Below are 21,607 nucleotides of genomic sequence, written 5' to 3'. Positions count from 1 at the left end.
TCCACATGACCCTTCAACAGTTCTGTTGAAGGGTCATGTGGACTCGAAACATCAACTCTTTTCTTCTCCACCGATGCTGCCAGACCTGCTGAGTTTTTCCAGGTAATTCTGTTTTTGTTTTGGATTTCCAGCATCTGCAGTAGTTTTGTTTTTATCTTATTGTTGCTACAATTAAATGTTTATCCTCTGCAACACGAACTGTGAAAGTTATTAATTCTCAGTAAGTGACCTGGTAATCAAAAAAAATGTAAAATGCTTTACCTTCCATAATGTGCTCAAGAGGCTTTCAATCCTAGGATTGTCCTCATCCCTTTGAAAATTTGAATCACATTTAGCCTCAACCAAGCTCTATCCCTCAAACTTACAATTAAACAAATTGGTTGGTATGGAAGTGCTGTCAATCATGGCTTATATTAATATTTGAGATAATTGAATTTTGGGGAATTCCTCCACTGGAGGTCAGAAGTTGCCAGACCACCCAAGGTATTTACTCATAAAAAAGGTCCTGTGTGTGCTTACAAGGTCAGAGTTACAAGGGTAAACCCATTAAAAGCATAGGGGAACTGCAGACAGCAAGTCTGAGGAGAGTTGTCCTGGCTTCATTAGAAACTTAAATTATTCATGTGGGTCTCAGAATCAAAGGTTTGGTTTTGAAGCTAGGTGTTATGTAAATTTGTTTGGAACAACCCAGGTATGCCACATTGCTGTGGGAGATCCATTGCAGGGAACTGCTCATGTGGGGGTTTAATCTGTGTTTTGCTCAAAGCAGTTCAGCTTGGAGAAGCCAGAAAGTTTTGGGCTTGTTGCTGAAAGCAGCCAAGATTGTGTGCAAGCCCCAAGTTCAGAAGGCAAATGTAAAAAAATTGCCAAGAGCTATTAGAAACCCAGTGTGTTTCTCAGTGCAGGAATTGCACGTGAAGTTCAGGCTTGAGCTAGAGTCTCAGACTTTATATGGGAGTTGGGGAAAAGCTGATCACCTTCAACAACCTGATAAATAGCCAAGGCTGTGTGTGGGGGGTGGGGGAAGGAGTCATAAGAAAGGAGACTCAGTTGAGAAGTTTAGTCTATGTGATTGTGCTTTATTATGCATCATAGGGTATGCAAGTGCAATCATCTAAGATAGTGTTTACTGATTCTTGTATAGTAAAATGTTTTAAGAACTGTTAGAATCCTGTGGCTCCATTCAGTAAATAAACAAATTTAAATTTCTTTTTGAGCATGAATAGTCTCTACAGGGATCAAAGCACTACCTTAGCAAATAATTATGACAATGGGCTTGTCCTATGCTCAGCCAATATGCAAAATAATAAAATGAATCACTGATCTATAAGTGAAAATATTTTACTTGTTTGAATAATTACAATTGAATTGATATTTACACAATTAGCTTCTGCCCACCCCCCCCCACCACACAATTATGGCTCAACTTATCTAGTAGCACAAACTGAAAAGTAGAGAAGGCACCAGTTACCTTTTCATCTTTTATCTTAATGTAAATTAAAGAAACAGTCACAATCAACTGCTCCCACTTCCAAGTAACTTCCATGTAGTAACAAGCCACATCCAAAGACAAGATATTGCAACTTAATGTTCATAAGAACTTTGGTATTCTGAATCCAGCATCAGTTAATAGAGGTGAATAAGAAAAATCTAGTTTGTCTGAACATTTGATCAATTCCAATTTTGCACACTGACTGACTTTAGTTTAAAAAAATAGCAGAGTGCAATCCACTTGATTAACTGTGGCCTAGCTGAAAAAGAGCCAAATACATCCATCTGTAGGAGAATTTACTCATTATGTGCACAATGTTGTAATTGAATAACTGATTAAATTCAGATCAGAAAAGTCAGCTAGATGGAGTTTGTAAATTAGTGAACTAGAGTTCCTAAATGTAAAGTTAACAACTAGATTTCTCTCATTCACCTTTATTAACTGGTGCTGGATTCAGAACACCAAGATTCTGAAAATGGTCAGTCTTGAAATGTTACTGCTTTACTCTAGATCCACAATATTTTGCTTCTGTAGTAGCAAGTCCTACTGGTTTTACGAGCACAATATTCATTTCACTTTACGAGCAATTGAACAAAGGGCAGAAGTAGGCCAATCAGCCCCAATCCTGCTCTGCCATTCAAGATCATGGCTGATCTGACAACCTGAAATCTGCCTCCCACCTACCCCCAATAACCTATCACCCCCACCCCCTTACCAGAAGGGATCCACCTCTGCCTTAAAAATACTCAAGACTCTGCTTCCACTGCCTTTTCAGTGAGAGTTCCAAAGATAACCCTCAGTGAAAAAATTTCCTCATCCATTTTTAAATGGGTGAACCCCTTATTTTTAAATAGTGACCCCTAGTTCTAGATTGTCCCACAAGAGGGAACATCCTCTCCACATCCACCCTGTCAAGACCCTTCAGGATCTTGTTTCAATCAAGTCACCTCTTACTCTTCTAAACTCCAGTACATAAGCCTAGTCTGTCCAAGCTTTCCTCAAGACAACCTATCCATTCCAGGTATTAGTCTAGTAAACCTTCTCTGAACTGCTTCCAATGCATTTACATCCTTCCTTAAATAAGACCAATACTGTACACAGCATTCAAGATGTGGTCCCATTAGTGCTCTGTATAACTGAAGCATAAACCTCACTTTTTATATTCAATTCTCCTCGCAATAAATTTTAACATTCTATTAGCTTTTCTAATTATTTACTGTCCTTGCTTACTAGCCTCTTGTGATTCATGCACTTGGACACCCAGATCCCTCTGCATCTCAGAGCTCTGCAATCTCGCACCATTTAGATACTATGTTTCTCTTTTATTCTTCCTGCCAAAATGGAGAGTTTCACATTTTCCCACATTATACTCCATCTGCCAGATCTTTGCCCACTCACTCAACCTATATATCGTTTGTAGCCTCCTCCTGTCCTCTTCACAACTTACTTTCCTACCTGTGTCATCAGCAAATTTGGCAATGCACCTTGCAAGAAGTGCCAATGTAATACAAAATTTGGAATCTGATCCCTTTGTCACCTTCAGTTTGCTTTGCAAATCCTCAACTGGACAGCTTCAGTACCCATGGAATGCCATCTACACTGGAAGGCAAAGCTCTCACCATTGTGTATGTTTAAAAACTAATCAATATACAGGGTAAATAGATGCCTTTCAAATTCAGCTGTCTACATGGACACAAATAAGGTCACTTGTAGGTAGCCAGAATCCAGAAATGGTATCCTAGGAAATAGTCCCTTGTATACTTGGTCAAAGCTTTAGCAAACATGGAAGGTGTCTTGAAGGCATCAAACAGCTACAAGAGATACTGTGCACCGGATGCCCCAGTTTATGGACTTGATCAACAGGTGTCAACCTTGGCTGAGTGGTAGACTCTCCCTCAAGTCAGGTTGTAGTTTCAAGCCACACATGTCCATTAAAAACTAGACAGTAGGCAGTAGTACCTCACTGTGGAGGCATTGTCTTTCAGATGAGACACTAAACCAAGCTGCCTCAAACTGGTGCAGATGGAAGCAAGAGCCCATGGCACTAGTTGAAGAGCAGGATATTTTCTTCAGTGTTCTAGCCAACATTTATCCCTTAACCAAAAGACAAATTTGGTTAATCATATCTTGCTATTTAAGGAACCTTGCTCTATACTTCATTAGCAACTATGAAGCAACTTGGGACATGAAAGCTTCATTTATTTTAATTCGAGGAAACATATGCTGCCATATGCAGTTTTCTTCAACAGAGAGAGTTTCAGTTCAATCTCTATACAGAGAAGATTGTGCCTACTATGAATAGTTGGCAATCTTACATGATCAAATAGCAAAACGATTCTGCAGCCCTTATGCAACCTAAATATTTGTATCATTAGCAAGTTTGTCTTTCTGCTCTAATAATTCTTAATTTGGTTATAATGCTGCATTTAATGTAACCACATGGAACAGAATAGAAAAAGACAATGCACTTCATGCCATTTTCTAATGTGCAACACTATCCCATTCATACCATACACATTACAAAATCATACCATCCACAAAGACACAAGTTTTCATTGAGACTCAATTTGCCATTAGTGCTGCATAACCTGCACTGGTTTAATGTTGCTTTACATCGAGCGACAGCAGTGGCTCAGTTATACATTATTCTAAACAGCAAGTTTAATTTATATTTGTGTTAAGAAAGGTGGAACATAATTTCAGTTTAATTTAGTTCGAGTGATTGGTGCTGGGGAGTCCAGCAGGCCTCCTAGCAAAAAAGGACAGGTTTTCTGGATTCCTTTGTATACATGCATTTTAATGAGATTTTACAACCCTTGAAGTGAGGAGATGGGTTCCAAAGGGGTTAGTAGTTTGTTTATTCCCTGCAAAAATCACCCAAGTTAAAAAATACTATGCTATTGCCTAGTGACACAGACACAGGTAAAGACAGAAGTAGTGAATACATATGCCAAAGGGAAGACGGGAGTTCCATGCTCGGATATGAAATACTGCAAAACTGCTGGGGGCTAAGTTTAGGGAACTCATGTGTTTGCTCTGCAGTTGAAGTAATAATGAGCTTAGTGTGGGGTTTTGGGCAGCTCAAGGAAGTACACCAGCTGGGGAAAAAGCATCTAGTGAATGCTCAGAAATCCACCAGAAGAAAACCATTTACAACTGGGCTAGCCCAAGCAAGAAGCCTTGGTGTTAAAGATAGTGGTAAATCTTCACTGGGGTTGTGTGTCTCTAAGGGTATTGCCAGGATAAAAGGAATGGTGCAAGTTTGAATCATTTTGTGCTTGTATTGAGATCTTTCCCATCTTTGTTGGGTGTACTAGAATTCATTTTTCCTTGTTTAAAAAGGAAAACATTAAACATGTTAAAAATTAATCAGTAAACTTGTGAATTTGTTCAGTAACTTTCCTCCAGTTTTGAAAAAAAAGTTAGGATTTATCAAGCCAAGCTAGGATCTGACTTTTCCAGTATTATCAACTGGGATTGTAACAAAGTAGGGGCTCATCCAGGATCAAAAATCCTTGATTTTCAGTGGGATCTGTGAGTCCTTAAAGAAACAAGTATGTGGAGGTGCTGGCACAGGAACAGGATTTGCTGTTAAGTATATTACGTTGGTTGGAACTCAAAAATGGCTTTGATTGTTACTATGACTTTTCTGGGAGTAGAAAATGTAATAGTGGATTTTAGCATAGACTTATTCAAGGATTTCAGAGTTTGCAGTTAAGTTGAAGGCAGAAATAAAAAGCAGGATTTTGTAAGCATGATATTAAAATAATTACCCAGCATTTAGAATTAAAAAGGAGAGAAACCCAAAATCGGTGATTCACAGCTAGAGTTAGCCAAGATTCAGTTGCAAACGAAGCAGCTGGAGATTGAAAGAGAGAAAAGCAAAAGCTTGAAAAGTGGCAAAAGAAAAAATGGAAATGCAAAAGCTTGAGCTTCAAAGTAAGAAAGAAATCAATCAGACAGAAGACCTGACTAAAGGAAAGCTTAGAATAAAAGGAACAGAGATAATAGCTGGGAGGATGATTCTAATTCCACAGAGGAGTCTGATTTGATTGAAAACTCTTATCCTCTGTAAATTTAGGCACTAAATGAAGTTAAGGCATTTATTTATTTGAAAAGATAGCCATGATGTTGAAGTGGCCAAAAGATGTTTGGACCTTAATGTTAGAGTGTCCAGGTACAGCTAGGAATGCGTACTGTTAGACTAGCAATCTGCAGACTACGTGGTTAAAAGGTAAAAGTACTCTATGCTTATGAGCTTGTCCCTGAAGATCATCAATTAAAGTTTAGGACCATAAGAGAGAAACCTAATCAGGCTTGTAGAATTTGCAAGAGAAAAAAAATGCTGTGGGGGTCAGTGGTATCAATCACTGAAATTGGAAGAAAAACAAGAAAATTATTGAAATTACAACTATGGAATAATTCCAAAATAGCATTCCAGACAAGCATCAAGTATCAAAGATCCAAGAAGTGACAGTTTTGGCTGATACCCATGATAGACAGTTACATGTGGGGGCAAATGGTCAAATGGGAATCCACAGGGGAACTAGAGGAATAGAAAATCCATGATGGAGAAGGTTCTAGACTGGGAACAGACAGAAGGACGCCAAAGCAGCTAGAATTTAAAAGTGATGTAAAAGAAAATCAGTAGGCCTTAATTGCAATAAAATTGCACATCAAGCTAATTGCTGGAAATTAATTGGGAGGCCTAATGCAGTTGATAGGGATGTCTAAATAACCTTGGAAAAACTAACTTGGGGAAGGAGACAAGTAACAAAACAGTAGTCACAGTGCAGGTGCACAGCGAAGGCTTAGAATCAACCACGAGGTAGGGATAATTCCTCAATAGTTAAGTAAATGTGGAAGAACAATTACAGAAATGTTTACAGATTGTGTTTAGGGGAGAGGTATTCCTTTATTCTAAGAAAGGAGACAAACCAATGAAGATAGAGACACTGGGGCAAGTCAGCCACTGATGCTGACTGATACAATTGGGGCTAATGAAGGAAAAAAATTGGAGGTATCCACATAGCTGGTTCCATTATATAGTTGGATTAAAAAGAGAGATGTAGTAAAAGGAAGAGGTTGCAGTTAGAGTAGTGCATAAAATCTCTATAGCAGGAACTGATTTCATCTTGAGGAATGTTCTGGCTGGCTCAAAAATATTAGCCTCACCAAGGGTGTCAGAACAACCAGTGGAAGTGAAAGAAACTGAAGCTACAGGAGGAACATCCTGGATTGTTTACTGGACTATCATGACAAGATGTCATGCCCATAAAATTAGACCAGAAGAATCGATACAAAATAAGGGAGATTAGAAATTCAGTTACCTGACACTACCTCTGAAGGAAAAGAAGGAAGGTAAAAAGAATGGGGCTGACATGTTTAGCTCATAAGCACTAATGCAACAGGCCGATTCAGAGTTGAGAGCCACATCAAACAGCCTGTCAAAATATGTTGAAGCAATATTATGACAGGGAAGATGGTCAGGATAGGAGTGTCTTCAGTGATCGAAGATCAGGGAGTGAAATAAAAATCAGAACACTTGAAGGAATCAGAAGTCAAAAATTTTAAAGTTGACCCTCCACTAATCAGATCAGAGGTGTTTAAAATTTAGGTGTAATATTAAGTTATCTTCCAGAAAATTGTTGGTGACTTACAAAAGCGGTTACAAACTAGAATCAATTCGTGCAAATAGGCCAGGGAAAATGTCTTTTAGCCATACATGATATTAATGTAGGGGATGCATTACCCATAAAGCGACATCCTTACAGACTCACTCCATGGAAGTTAGCCCAAGCGAGAGAAGAGATCAAATTCATGATGGAAAATGGACAGTATTGAACTGCATCAAAGTAACTGGAACTCACTTATTGTAATAGTACCAAAACCAGCTGGGTCTCAGTTGATGTATAGATTATCACAAAGCTAATGTAGTAACAAAGGTGGATTCATAGCTGATTCCACAATTAGATAACTGTATGGAGAAGATTAGATAGGCAATGTTTGTTACAAAATAGATTTATTGAAGGGATATTGGAAATTTCCATTAACTGATACAGGAAGAGAGATTCAGCTCTCATAACTCCGAATGGACTTCAGAATGAAAAATGCACCATCAACTTTTGAAAGATTAACCAACAAAGGTCATTGAAGGATTATGCAACTGTGTGGGATATATTGATGATTTAGTTGTTTCCAGCCAAGCCTGGGAAGAGTACTTACAACACTTGAATCATACATACAATCAACAAATTGTCTGATCAGTTACAAAGAGCCAATTTGGTCAAAGTTGGCAAAAAGTGTATTTGCCAAAGTGAAACTAACTTATGAGCCACACTGTGGGACAGGGCTAAGTAGCACCCAGAGAATCAAAGCTTAATAAGGGCTCTCTTGGATTTTCTAGTACCTAAGGCAAAACGAGAGATTTTGTGGTATACGGATTCTATCAGAAGTTCGTTCAGAATTTCAGCGGCTCCCCTGACAAGCTTGTTAAAAGAAAGGCAAGAAATTTGAATGGACAGCTTGAAAACTGTACTGACTGTCACACTGGTTTGAGCAGCACAGAATTATGCCAAGCCATTTAAACTGGCTGTTGACTGGGTGTTGCTGCAATTTTATTACAGGATGACGAGATGGGGATTAAATGGCCAGTCGGTTACTTTTCTAGAATGTTAAGTTTTTGCCAGCAGAAAGTTCCTCTCTCTGCCGTTGAGTTTGAGTTTGGTGTTGGCTCTACAACATTGCATTCTACATATCCAAATACTCTGCAGAGATGGTTATTTATATAGACCATAATCCTCTTACCTTTTTAAAAGCTTCACACCAAGAATCAGAATATTTCATTGGAGTTTAATGCTACAACCATATAAATCATTCATGTAGTGGGGAGGGGCAATATCCTAGCAGATGCTTTATCAAGAGCAAATATGGAAGAAGAGATACAGTGATCAGATTGGACTGATGTAAATGATTTTAAAATGGAGAAAATCTTTCTATACAATGTAAATAGACAGATCTTACTCCAGCAGTGTAAGTAAACTAGAGAGTGGCAAAAGGAGATTATTGTAATAGAAAATGAAAATACCTCTTAAAGATGCCTTTTCATTTTTTCTGCTTGAAGGTGTTAAGAACAAAGTTTACTTTGTATTTATGTTAAGAAAGGTGGAACATAAAAAAAACACTAAATGAAACTGAAATTGAGAGCTTGGTGCCAGGATGTCCGGAGGGCCCCTTAGCACAAAAGGTCAGGTTTTCTGGATTTGTTTGTATACATGTCATTTTTAATGAGGTTTTACAACCCTTGAAATGAGATGGGTTACAAAGGGGTTAGTAGTTTGTTTCCACCCCCCCCCCCCCCAAAATCACTAAAGTTAAAAAAAAAGCCTAGTGACAGGGGTCCAGCGACAGGTAAAGACAGAAAAGTAGTGAACGTGTATGCCAGAGGGAAGACAGGAGTTCCAAGCTCTGATAAGAAATACTATAAAGCTGTTGGAGACTGAGTTTAGGAAGCTCATGTGTTGAGTTTAGAGTGCAGTTTTGGGTGTCAAGGGAGATACCAGCTGGGGAAAGCATCTAGTGAATGCTCAGAAATCTACAAGAAAAAACTGTTTGCAACTGGGCTAGCCCAAGCAAGAAGCCTTCGTAGATCTTCACTGGGGTTGCGTCTGTAAGGGTATTGCTGGGTTAAAAGGAATGGTGCAAATTGGTATAATTTTCTTGTGGTTGTATTGTTTTAAAAATGTTTTATTCTTTATGTTTAAGAGTTCATCAGTAAACTCCTGTGGATTTTTCAATAACTTTACTCCATGGTTTCTTAAAAAAGCTAGGATCTATCAAGCCAGGTTCCACTCTGGGATCTGACTTGCCCAGTATTATCAGCTGAGATCATAGCAATACAACTGATTCCTGAATAAAAGGTAACCAAAGCCAAATTGTTGGCACGATGTTACTCTAGATGAACCTGATATTTTGCCAGGCTGACTAATGGAAGAGTCTGGTGCTTTCCAAAACACAACAGCTGCAAGTAAATGGGTTTGACAAGAATTTGTAGCCATTTTAAAATTAGATCCATAGTCAGCATTTCAACCAATTGCTTCAAGCATTGTCTTAAGCAAGTCATACAGAATAGCCAGACAATTGATCCAACTAGTTAATCAAGCTGGTCACTGCACTCGAAGAGCTCAGCTACCTGGTCAAAGATTACTTCCCAAACAGTTCCACCCTCCCTTTTCTACAATTGGTATCCATTCCAGCTCTTTAGAAATTGTCATGTTAGTATAACTGGATTTATCCAATACACACCTTGTACAGGCTGAAGGAACTAAAGAGCACCAGGCTCTGCTTGTCGCAATCTAGTTCAAACATTTTCCTTTTCACATCCAATGAGTCTTCTGCAGGGGACAATGAATTGAAAGGGGTGTACTAATCAGATTTTCAGCACATTGAAGAAACAATTAGCAGCGGGACATTTTGAACAAATGCAGACATAACGTGGAAAGACAGCACCTGTGGAGTTACGGGGACACTTGAATTAACTGCAAAGCAGGCAAATCTGAAGAACAAGTGTTTTGAAAGCCGGAATCTGTCAAGCTTAATCGACATATAAGTCCTGTAATGAACATTTCCACAAGTGAGAACAAAGAAGCTGATAAAAATAAACCCAACAGTGCAAGGTTGGGAATCCTTGAACATGCAAGTGCTTATTTTTTTCTTGCTGGATCCTTGGTTAAGAGCAGCCGACAATTTAAAGGTCCCCAGTACACCCCACAATTAGGAGGAATGTAATCCTCGTACTTTTGATTTCCCCCTCAAAAGCTAAATGAGGATATACTGTTCCTTCACATTAAGATTTTAAAAGACTATTCTGAAAGTGACTCTGGTACAACATGGATTGCTGGGGGGTGGAGCAGTTGCAGATAAACCCGACTTGGAAGTGTATTGTGCTGACAATAGCACCAATATACTTCACCTTGAAAACAAACAGGAACAACTTTTGAAATCATGTAGCAAGTTTTAAAAATGAGAAATTGCACCAAAGTTACACCACTTGGTCACACCACTATCAGTAGCAATAATTCTCTACTTCAAACCCAATTTTTGCTACAGACATCATTTGAAGTTACCAAACTAAACTTTGAGAAGTTGTCAGTGGCTAGTTACACTTCATCTCAAATAATTGCTAGTTAGTGGCATTTCAGCCATTTTATTCTAGGACCTACACGGGTCTTGATGTCATTTTAAAAACACAGCCGAATAGCATGTTCAGCCCCAGTGACAGCAGTCAATCTGAATACCATAATACTATAAACATTCAGTATAAACAATGGAGCTGAAGAGGGTGTATAGTCCAGATGCCATAAACATTGGTCCCTTGCATTCAAATGCAGGTTACTCAGCTACCCAAATGCATGAACTTGCATGAACCTTGATCAACTATGAAAAGAGGATGGTTTTAAATTCCCCCAGGCTCCATTGGGTCTTCATTACACTGCTGCTGAAGAAGTTACAGCAGCATGTCAGAAATTCCAGGATCAATACGTAACTGTGTGCGCCACTCAGTGCAAAAATACTCCCATTACCAGTTTCAGGTTGACCCAGTTTCCTAGACAGCACACATGCAGATATTACCTTGACAGGAGGCACAATGATAGATTTGTATGAAAATACACAATAGCTCACTTCCCACCACTGCTGCCACCCACCCAGTCAAGTCAGAAGATTGGACAGAATGAAAAAAACAAAGATTGACAAACATTAATAAGGAGGGAAAATTAGTACAACAGAAACCTAGCTAGAAATATAAAGACAAATAGTAAGTTAAGAAGTGTTGATCCCATAGTAAGCAAGTTTGGAGAATTAATAATGGAAAATCAGATGGAAGCTGAATTAAACTGCTATTTTACATTAGACTTCCCTGTAGAGCATACAAGCAACATCCCAGACACAGCTGGGAATCAAGTGGAAAGAGGGAGAAACTAATTATAATCACCAGGGAAGTAGTACTGAGCAAATTGTTGGAGCTACAGGCTTGACAAGTTCCCAGGTCCTGACGGACTTCACACTAGGATCTTGGCTAACGAGATAGTTGATGCATTGGTTTTAATTTTCCAGAATTCCCTAGATTTGGGGAAGGTCCCATCAGGTTGGAAAATAGCAAATGTAACTCCTTTATTCAAATAAGAGAGAGGGAGACAAAGCAGGAAACTACAGGCCAGTTAAGCATCTGTCATAGTATTAAAAATGTTAGAGCAGAACACTTAGATAAATTCAAGGCAATCCAGCGGAGCCAACATGGTTGCATGAATGGAAAATTGTGTTAAATCCATTTATTGGAGTTCTTTGAAGTAGCAACAGGTGCTGTGGATAAAGGGGAGCTAGTGGATGTACTGTATTTAGATTTCCAGAAGGTATTTGATAAGGTACCACAAGATTATTGTGGAAGGTAAAAAGCTCATGGTGTAAAGGGCAACATTGGCATTGATAGAAGATCAGCTAGCTAACAAGAAATAAGCATAAAAGGTTAATTTTCTGGTTGGCAACATGTGGTATGCCACAAGGATCAGCACTGAGGCCTCAACTCAGATCACTTAGATGGACAAACTGAAGGTATAGTTGCTAAATTTGCTGATGACAAAGATAGGTAGGAAAGTAAGTTGAAGACAAAAAGGCTGCAAAGGCTTATTAGACAGGTTGGGTTACGTTAGTGGGTGAAAGATCTGGCAAATTGAGTAGAAGGTGGGAAAATGTGAAACTGTCCACTTTGGCATATCATCTAAATTGTGATATGCTGCAGGGCTGACTCCAAGGGATCTGGGTGTCCTAATGCATGAATCACAAAAGGTTAGTATGCAGGTACAGCAAGTAATTAGGTAAGTTAGCATTTATGAAAAAGGGGAATTGAATACAAGTAAGAGGTTATGCTTCAGTTATAGGGCATTGGTGAGACCACATCTGGAGTAGCATGTACAGTATTGGCCTCCTTATTCAAGGATGTATATGTATTGAAAGCAGCTCAGGGAAGGTTTACTAGACTAATACCTGGAATGGGAGCGTTGTCTTATGAGCAAAGGTTGGACAGGCTGGGCTTGTATCTGCTAGAGTTTAGAAGAGGAAGAGTTAACTTGACTGAAACATAAGATCCCAAGGGGTTTTGACAGTGCCAATGTGGAGAGGATGTTTCCTCCTGAGATAATATAGGATTAGGAGTCCGTTTACAAATAAGGGGTTGCCCATTTAAGACAGAGATAAGGAGAAATTTGAGGGTCAGGAGTCTTTGAAACTCTGTTCCGTAAGATGGTGGAAGCAGAATCTTTGAATATTTTTAAGGCAGAGCTAGATAAGCAAGGGGGGGTTAGAGGTTCAGGGGTAGGTGGAAATGTGGAGTTGAGGTTACAGATCAGTCATGAACTTATTGAAAGGCAGAGCCAGCTCTTTTCAAAAGGAATCTCCATTATGTAGTTTCCATCTATTTAGGTTTAAAAATTAGATACACAAACTAGTCTGCTTTCCATGCACTAGCCAAAGAGATACAAGGCACTATGTCCAACTGCTGATATATCAGCTACAGAAAGGAAAAAACCTTGTTGCCATGTGAAAAGATTTCACCAATCTCCTATTTAACCCACTGGCAATTTCAGTTAACAGATTTTGGTCAAATACCTTACTCAGTTCCTACACGACCAATTCATTTGGATTGGTTTAATCCAGTCGAGTTATTGGATGACACCAAATGTCCAGGTTTAGAAGCTCACAGCTGCATTTCTTCAATCAAGCCCAGGATAGCAGCTCTCCAATTCTAAATCATCTTTCAATCTGTCAGTCAAATTCATCAATACCCATCTGGCAGACCAAAAACATTCTAAAATATCCCACGTTTCAGACTGTCAATTCATAAGTGTTGTGACATTACGAACCTCTGCAGCCTACTAACCAAGCCCAGTGCTGTAAAAGTCACGGGCAGCTTTATGAATCCAAAAAAGGATGCCAATGAGTTACCTTATAATACACATTTCCATGAAGTTTCACCATGAACAGTAGTTGAATGACAATAGATGGATTGTAATATCCAATAATTTTATCGGAGAAAGTCTAACCACGATTGTGCATTTCCTCACTGGTCATTACTGGTGCAATGATAAACCAATAAAGTTAGATAGTGAAGTTCTGCTACAGGGGTAAGCAGTTGCCACTTACATACGGGAGTAAATTTTATTGCTAGCCCCTTTTGAGCCGCAATCTCTCTTACATAATTATTTGGACTTGCAATTCAGTTGTTTGAAAAAAACATCAACAAATAAACTAAGTAAATTCAGTCAAAACTAGCCCACTGTACCAGTATCAAATGTGGACTGGGAAGTGCTTGTTGTACAGGGCTGGGCTCAGTTCTTACATGTTGAACTGTGCCTATAACTCAAATTTGAAGAAAATTTTACAAGCTACAGGCCAGTAATTAACTTTATGGTAAGTCTAAGAACAACGCTTTGCTCTGATAAAACCAACATTTCTACCATGAGCAATAGAGGCCAAGCAAGAGCTTAGATGTGTTTAAGGGGAAGCCAGATAAAGAAAGTGACAGCAGGTTATGCTGATAGGGCAAGATGAGCAGGGGTGGAATGAGGCTAATATCAAGCATAAACACCAGCATCAATCAGTTGGGTCAAATGGCCTGTTTTTAGTTTTTTTTATATATTGCTATTTGCAGAAACAGGCAATGTGAGCAGCCTTCAAACAAATCATCAATTCATTACCAGAGAACATTCCCATCTAAAAAAGGTTGGGTCAATGTCTAATCCTTCAATTAGTGAAATCCAGAACTGACTACTGAAAAACTGATGTGACACTGCACATTTTAGCAGATAGAGCCAGCAATCCCCATACTTTCCTTATTTGCATAAAAGCGTAATCTTCCAGCAAAACCATTTGCAGAAGGTAATTACTTGCTGGATTTTTACAAGGTTTGAAATGTCTCATTTAACACAAGGTTAATTAGAAATTCCAGAAGCAATCCAGATTGTTCGGACAGTCTGTGGGGGTCTGGTTAAAACTCAAACAGAAACCTACTGAAATCAAGCGAGTTTTCACACCTTTATAAAAGGACAGCTGCCTTGTGAGAGGGAAACACTCAAAACAATTACAGTTGTGAAGGAACAGCACATCTGCTGCTGTGGAGAAGCAGGATGCTTTAAAAGCTTGTTTTTTTGTTTGAAACAAAAGGGAACAGAGACAGGAGTCATGGAGATGGGCCTTGCCAGTGGATGTTGGATCTGGAAGACATGATGAGTGGAACTTTTGAAAGACACTGGAAGTTTGAAATCCAGGAGTAACATTGAATTTGTTCTTGTAATCTTATCTGCCAGAAGTGCATTGCACAGCAAAAAGGGTTTTAAGACACTGATTATATTAATGTGGTACCTCTAATTTGATGTATCAACTGCCATTCATTAATGTTTGATTTCAATTTTAGTTTGTTACAGTAAGTCTTGCAATGTGATATCTTGTTCTTCAATTACTTTGTTAACCGTTTGGGAATTTTAAAAAAAGTTATCAGTCTCTACAGAGATTGTGACACACAAGCTTCCATTACTTCGTTAACCAGCCTTTAAATCAACCAGAATTGGCTCATTTTGTAAGACCACAGATGCAATTCTTTATGGAAAAGATGTTTTTATTCCAAAAACTTCATCTGCACCAAGTGAAAGAAAAGGCATTCTCCCAATCTTTACCATTGTTTGTTCTGAAATTTATTTGTACCCATTTATCAAAATATATTAGTTAAATAATTTTGAATCTGTTGATTTTACTGTTACAAGAACATATGTATTAATACAAGTAACAATTCTTTATCTTTCACGAACAATGCCACACAAGATAAGTTTTACTGAAAAAATTCTGAAGTTACAGATAAGGGTTTGAAGTTGGATAAATGCCGAATTCAGATAAGCACAGATGAGATGTTTCCCTGGTATACGCAGTGAGCTGTAGCTTAGTCAGACATTTCCTTTACCTCTGAAATTGAGCCAGACAGGTCAGGCTTGCAACCGCCAACTTTCCATTTATTTAACAAATTCTCTCATCAGATCAAATTTTGTACACATTTTCCAGATCAGTAATTTTACAATGAAGCTTTATCAATAAAACGATTGTGTCACAAAATGTCCCAAATTGGAGGCAACTAATATACCTGATGAGCATCAGGAAGCAATTTTAAAAATCCACAGGGATTGTGTAGAGGCCCCATGAGTTCTCCCAATTGCACTGTCCAATCAACACCACTAGATATTTATCCCCATTCTTGGAACCTTGCCATGAATAAATTTGCCTATGTAGCCTCAAGCACAGGTCAAAAGTAGTTGTGGATGCAAAGCGCATAAAGTGTGTCATCACAAACATACAGAATCGTTAGAGTGTAGGAGGCCACCATTTGGCCCACTGTCTGCACCAGCCCTGAGCATTTTAACTTAGTGCCAATCTCCTGCCCTGTCCCCATAACCCTGTATATTATTTAAATGGAAAAAAATCTTCCAACGCCCTCTTCAATGCCTCTATTGAACCTGCCTCAACCACAATTCCAGGCAGTGCATTCCAAACCTTAACTACTAGCTGTAGGGAAAAAGTTCTCACCTCACATTTGCTTCTTTTGCAAAACATTAAAACTGTGCCCTCTGGTTCTCGATTTATTTACAAGCAGGAACAATTTCTCCTCATCTACTCTGTCCAGACCCCTCATGATTTTGAAAACTTCTATCAAGTCTCCTCAGCCTTCTCTCCAAGAGAAAACAGTCCCAATCTTTCCTCATAAGCGAAGTGTCTCATCCCTAGAACCATTCTTGTAAACCTCTTCTGCCCTCTCCAATGTGTTCACATCCTTCCTAGTGTGGCACCCAGAGCTGTACACAATGCTCCAGCTGAGGTCTAACCAGTGTCTTATACAAGTTCATCATAACCCCCGTTCTTGTACTCTATGCCCTATTAATGAAGCCTAGAATACTGTATGCTTTAGAAACAGCTCTCTTCTTGTCCTGCCACCTTTAATGACTTACACACCAGGTCTCTCTGCTCCTGCACACCCATTAGAATAGTATCTTTTATTGTATACTCCATGTTCGTTGTACCAAAGTGTATCACCTCACTTCTCCACATTGAACTTCATCTGCCACCTATCTGCCCACTCCACCAAATGTGTCAATGTCCTTCAAGTTCTACACCGTCCTCCTCAGTTTACAATTCTCCTAAGTTTTGGGTCATCCACAAACTTTGAAATTGTCCCCTGCACACCAAGATCTAGATCATTGAAATATATCAAGAAAAGCAAGGGTCTTAATACCAACCCCTGGGGAATTCCACTACAAACATTCTTCCAGCCTGAAAAGTACCCATTAATCATTACTGTTTCCTATCCCTGACAATTTTGTATCCACATTGCTAATGTCCCTTTTCTACCATGCCACTGTCCCTTTAATTCCATGACACTAATTGAACCAGAGGAAAAATTTATAAATTAGTGGCATATAATGTTGGAAGAGAATAGGAACCAAATCTCAACTGTGATAATATCAAGACCAAAAATATTAACAGTTTCCAATCAGTAGGATATAATCAATTATAGGAGGAACAAATGTCAAAGGACAGAATGGTTGTTTCTCCCTTCCCCCATCCTTTGACATCTGAAAGCAATTCTTACTGCACTAGAACATCTACAGCAGCTCCTGTAGCAGCAGCATCTTAAACTTCACAATTCTCATCCCTCCAAGGCTTTGTCCCTCCCCTTCTCTAATCTCCTCTACCTCAGATCTCTGCACTTTTTGCTTTGTGATTTAAATATATAAAAACCAAATCATTCCACCACTGGTGGCTGTACCTTCAGCTATTTAGATTCCAAACTCCAGGATTCTCTCCTGAACCCCTCCACACTAATTTAAACCTTTTATTATTTTTGTATATATATTTTTGTATCACCTGATGTGGCTCAGTGTCAGGTTTTGCTGTCTACTCATGCTCCCAAGAAGCACCGAGGGATGTTCTATTACGTTAAAGAGTAGCTGTTGGAATCTAGATCAAATCCATCCCAATTTTGATCGCCATTTTCATCACTTGCAAAATTTTCTGAGTCCCCATGCTAACTATTGAACCACAGAATTTCTACCATCATTTCACCAATCAAATCAATCCCATTACCTCCCACATTCTCCCTTCGGCCCTTGGTGATGGGAGTAGTGCAGACTCCTGTGAAATCCAGAGAGTTGTCTAACATGGCGTTTATTCTGCGGAAGATGTCAGCATTACTGCAGGTAGACAAGGCTGGGGTTTCTGTAGAATGGGGCACATTCCAGCAGTCCTGTCCACGGCCACTCTCGTCACCCTGAAAGAAAAAAAAAATCAAGTTTTATGAAAACCACTATGGCCAAATTCGAAGCAGGACTCCATTCCAAGAGTGAAAAAAAAAAACTCAACCATTTTCAAAACAAATTATCCTTCAAAAAAGAAAATCTGATACACAAATAAAGATGGAACACAGGAATCCATCTGTGATAAACAAAGTCGGAGAGATTCTATATTTAAAGAAGCCAGACTTTAACCTGCAGAAACCCAAGCACCTACTTAACAAATCAATTAATCATGAAAGAGGAAAGAATTTTACTAGGCACTGCGACCCAACGTTTTAACATTCCACTAGTGCTCGCTGTCAAATACTGCTGGGCTGAGAGAATGCCCTTCCACAGGACTTTCTAAACCTGCAAACTCTTACCACCCAGGACAAAACGCATGTGAGCACCGCCCCACCTGCAAGTCACACACACCACCCAGAAGGAATAAAACCAGTAAAACAAACAAAAATGGGGAAGTGACTGGTGCTGGAGTTCCAGTCTTGGAAAAACAAGAAGTTACACCAGACCCAGTGCAAGACATTTCCAAGTTTTACTGGGTTTTATTCCTTGCGGGCATCCTGCCATTCCCCCACTGTCGTTGGCTGGGTCAGATCCCTGGAAAACCCTTCCAAACAGGAACGGCTGGGGGTGTACCTAGACCAGGTGGACTGCAGCACCTCCAAGGAGACAGCTCACCAGCAGCTGGGGATGGGCAGTACAATGCTGGCCTGGGCCAGCGACATCATCATCATCCTCCATGTGATGTTAACCCACACCCGTGGGGAGGTAATGGGAACGATTGCAAAACAAAGCTAAGCTGCACAGCTCGGGGAAGCTGAAGCGCCCGCAAAGCAAGAGGATGAGGGTGAGGATGAGGGGGGTGTTAAAAGGGGTCAGCCCCCCCCATCGCTGGGCGCGCATGCGCATTGGGGCCATCGGCGGCCCCGGCGCTAGGAGGCGCGCATGCGCAATCACGGCCGGACGGGGACAGCAGATCATCTCACGCCCCCTCCCCCCACCCCAAACAGGAACCCCAGGCCCTCGACATCTTCCCGCCCCCCCCCATCCTCCCGGGCCGTTATCCCTCACTCCCAACACCCTTTCCCCTCAAAATTACACACTCGCTTTCCCCACACACACACACACCACCCCCCCCTCTCTCTCTCTCTGCCGCCCGTTAATTCTCGTTACCGTTATTGACGAAGCTACTTTGGGGTTTTTTTTTCCCACCCCTCCCCCCCCCCCAAAACTCTTGCCGATGACAGCCCCTAACCCGGACCCTCCGTTACCGTCCGCCGCCCAACTCCCGACTGAAGCAAAGCCGCAACCCGCCGACACCTGCCCCCCCCCCCCTCCTCCAACCCCACACACACACGCTCCCACCCACCGGATTCGCCCCTTCTTCCGTCAATCAGCGCAGCGCAGCCAATCAGATCGCCGCCTCCGAGGAGTCACGCCCCCCCCTCGCCGCTCTGACAGGCCGGAGAGGGGTGACGGATTTAGTGCCGATGGCACAGGAGGCAATAAACTTCTTAAAAAAAAAGACCCAGCGCCTTTCTGCCTATCAAAAATAATCGAATCACACGGAGGGGGGTGATCTTGCGGCGTCTGGTACTTTAGTCATTTTAACATCTATTTGTACCCCCTTCCACAGCCCTCCCTCCAAGCGGTTTGGTTTGGTCCGCCGTGGGCTGGTAAACAAACGCACATGTGCGGGCTGCACGCGGCGTCCCGCCCCCCGCTCCACGTGCAGTCCCGGGCCAAAAAAAACACACACACACAGCGCCAGACTGATGCACCCGGCTGCCGAATAGCCTCTGCTTGTAGCACAGTGGTTAAAAGGTCGACCCTCTCCTTGGAAACGGTGCAGGATGTGCCTTTCCGTTGCATTTAAACATATGCAGAAAGAAAGAAAGAGAGAGAGGGAAAAAAAACACAGGCACACAAGCAATTTTGAGCCACTCAACTCTCCTGGAAATATTTGAACAAGATTCTTGCACCGAGATAGAGAGAAAAATACTTCCACTAAAATCAAAGCGAATTGCAACCCGTTGCAAATCAGATATTTTGCAAATTGTTAAAAAAGGAAAAAAGAAATGCACAAGCAGCAATTACTCGAACCCCCTCCTCCCCCTCTTTTTGGTTGCACCAAATTCAGAAATAAAGAGCACATTTCGTCTGGAACACATTTTCTTCACCCAATAAATAATAATAATTAAATAAATTAAATAAAATAAAAGGTTCCACCAAATTGCAGCGACGTTGAAATAAGACAACATTCGACCTGGAGATGCAGCAGACACAGGGGAAAACGTGCCCTTGGTTGGCTTTACCGTGGATGAGGAAGCAGGCAGGGAGGGTGGGAGAAAAAAAAACGTGCAGGTTGCAAAATGAAACCCGTTGCAAAAAAAAAATAAAATTAAAAATTAAAAAAAAGACAAAAAGCTGCAAAACAAAAAAAACACACCAAAAAAAAAAAGAGAAAAAGCTGCAAAGGGTCACCAGCTGCAGACTGGATTGGTCTGAACATTAGACTTGTTTAAAAAAAGAGAATTAGGATGTTTTTATTTGCTACCAGTCCCTCCTCCAACAGAGTTACACAGAAACCAGCAATGTAGCAAATAGCTTAGATACACATGGGGGTGGTGGGGGGGGGGAAGAGCTGATACTGCAGGTTGTTACTAGACAAGCAGCCCCCCCCACCCCCATGGGGAGGGGGTAAGGGGGTAGGTTGGGTGGTGCAGGGTGCAGGGGGGGTAATTAAAGCAACAACACAAAAGATGCCAGTTGCAAAAAATTGCGACATTTTGTGGGTTCAGCCCCACAAAGTTAAAGGGGGGAAAATCCCATCCGCGCGAAATGGGTTAGAGGAGAAAATGGCAGGTTTTCAATCCCATTGCTTCCTGCCCCCAAATTCCTGGCATTTTTTTTTTAACCAAACCCCCCCACCCCCCACCCCACCCAAACCAAAAAAAAGCTGCATTACTGTACCGCCCGGCGCGTCCCCCCCCCTCTCTCTCTCTGTAACAATTCCGCTTACCAATGAGAAAGCCATAGTGTCACCTTCCTGGGCACAGAACTCGCCACAAACACACAAACAAACTCACTCACAACCCAAAATTATTACAATAATATTAATAATAATCTAAAGGAAATTCCAACACACAAAAAGGGGTGAAAAATAGTTCTTTTAAAAAAAAAAATTCCAAATCAAGACGTTTTGCAACGAGGTGGCGCCGCCAACGTCCCCCTATTTATGGGATAGAGTCCGGCCCGGCCCCCAGGACACGGCCGCATGATGGAAGATTAGAAACACCTGATCCTCATCCCTCATCCCGGCCGCCAGCAGGATCGGGCTCCCGGCCCAGACCCCACCCCCAATACCCAACCCCCCCCTCCCACCCCCCACCCATACCCAACCCCCCCCTCCCACCCCCCACCCATACCCAACCCCCCCCCTCCCACCCCCAATACCACCCCCCCACCCATACCCAACCCCCCCTCCCACCCCCCACCCATACCCAACCCCCCCTCCCACCCATACCCACACCCCCCCTCCCACCCCCCACCCATACCCAACCCCCCCCTCCCACCCCCCACCCATACCCAACCCCCCCCTCCCACCCCCCACCCATACCCAACCCCCCCTCCCACCCATACCCACACCCCCCCCTCCCACCCCCCACCCATACCCAACCCCCCCCTCCCACCCCCCACCGATACCCAACCCCCCCCTCCCACCCATACC

At 41.3% G+C, this 21,607-nt stretch overlaps 1 protein-coding gene across 5 annotated transcripts in view; it reads right to left on the bottom strand.

The window, feature by feature from the left end:
• The window catches only part of cpeb1b (cytoplasmic polyadenylation element binding protein 1b), a 77,713-nt gene extending 58,520 nt beyond the window's left edge, over window positions 1–19,193 (bottom strand). For 2 of the 5 annotated variants that reach the window (XM_078532567.1, XM_078532571.1), the window contains exons 1-2: window positions 19,051–19,177; window positions 17,669–17,852 (exon numbers count right to left, since the gene is read on the bottom strand). In XM_078532567.1, the coding sequence (XP_078388693.1) occupies window positions 17,669–17,744 (76 nt within the window). In that variant the 5' untranslated portion in view covers window positions 17,745–17,852; window positions 19,051–19,177. Of the gene's footprint in view, window positions 1–17,668; window positions 17,853–18,513; window positions 18,645–19,050 lie in introns of those variants that run through there. The other 3 variants (XM_078532566.1, XM_078532569.1, XM_078532568.1) reach the window with 2 other exon arrangements.
• Window positions 19,194–21,607: the final 2,414 nt, after the last annotated feature.

The sequence above is a fragment of the Cetorhinus maximus genome, chromosome 30 (assembly GCF_964194155.1).
Source record: "Cetorhinus maximus chromosome 30, sCetMax3.hap1.1, whole genome shotgun sequence".
Taxonomy (NCBI): domain Eukaryota; kingdom Metazoa; phylum Chordata; class Chondrichthyes; order Lamniformes; family Cetorhinidae; genus Cetorhinus; species Cetorhinus maximus.
Note: the sequence above shows the minus strand (reverse complement) of the source record. Positions and strands in the feature narration are given on the sequence as shown.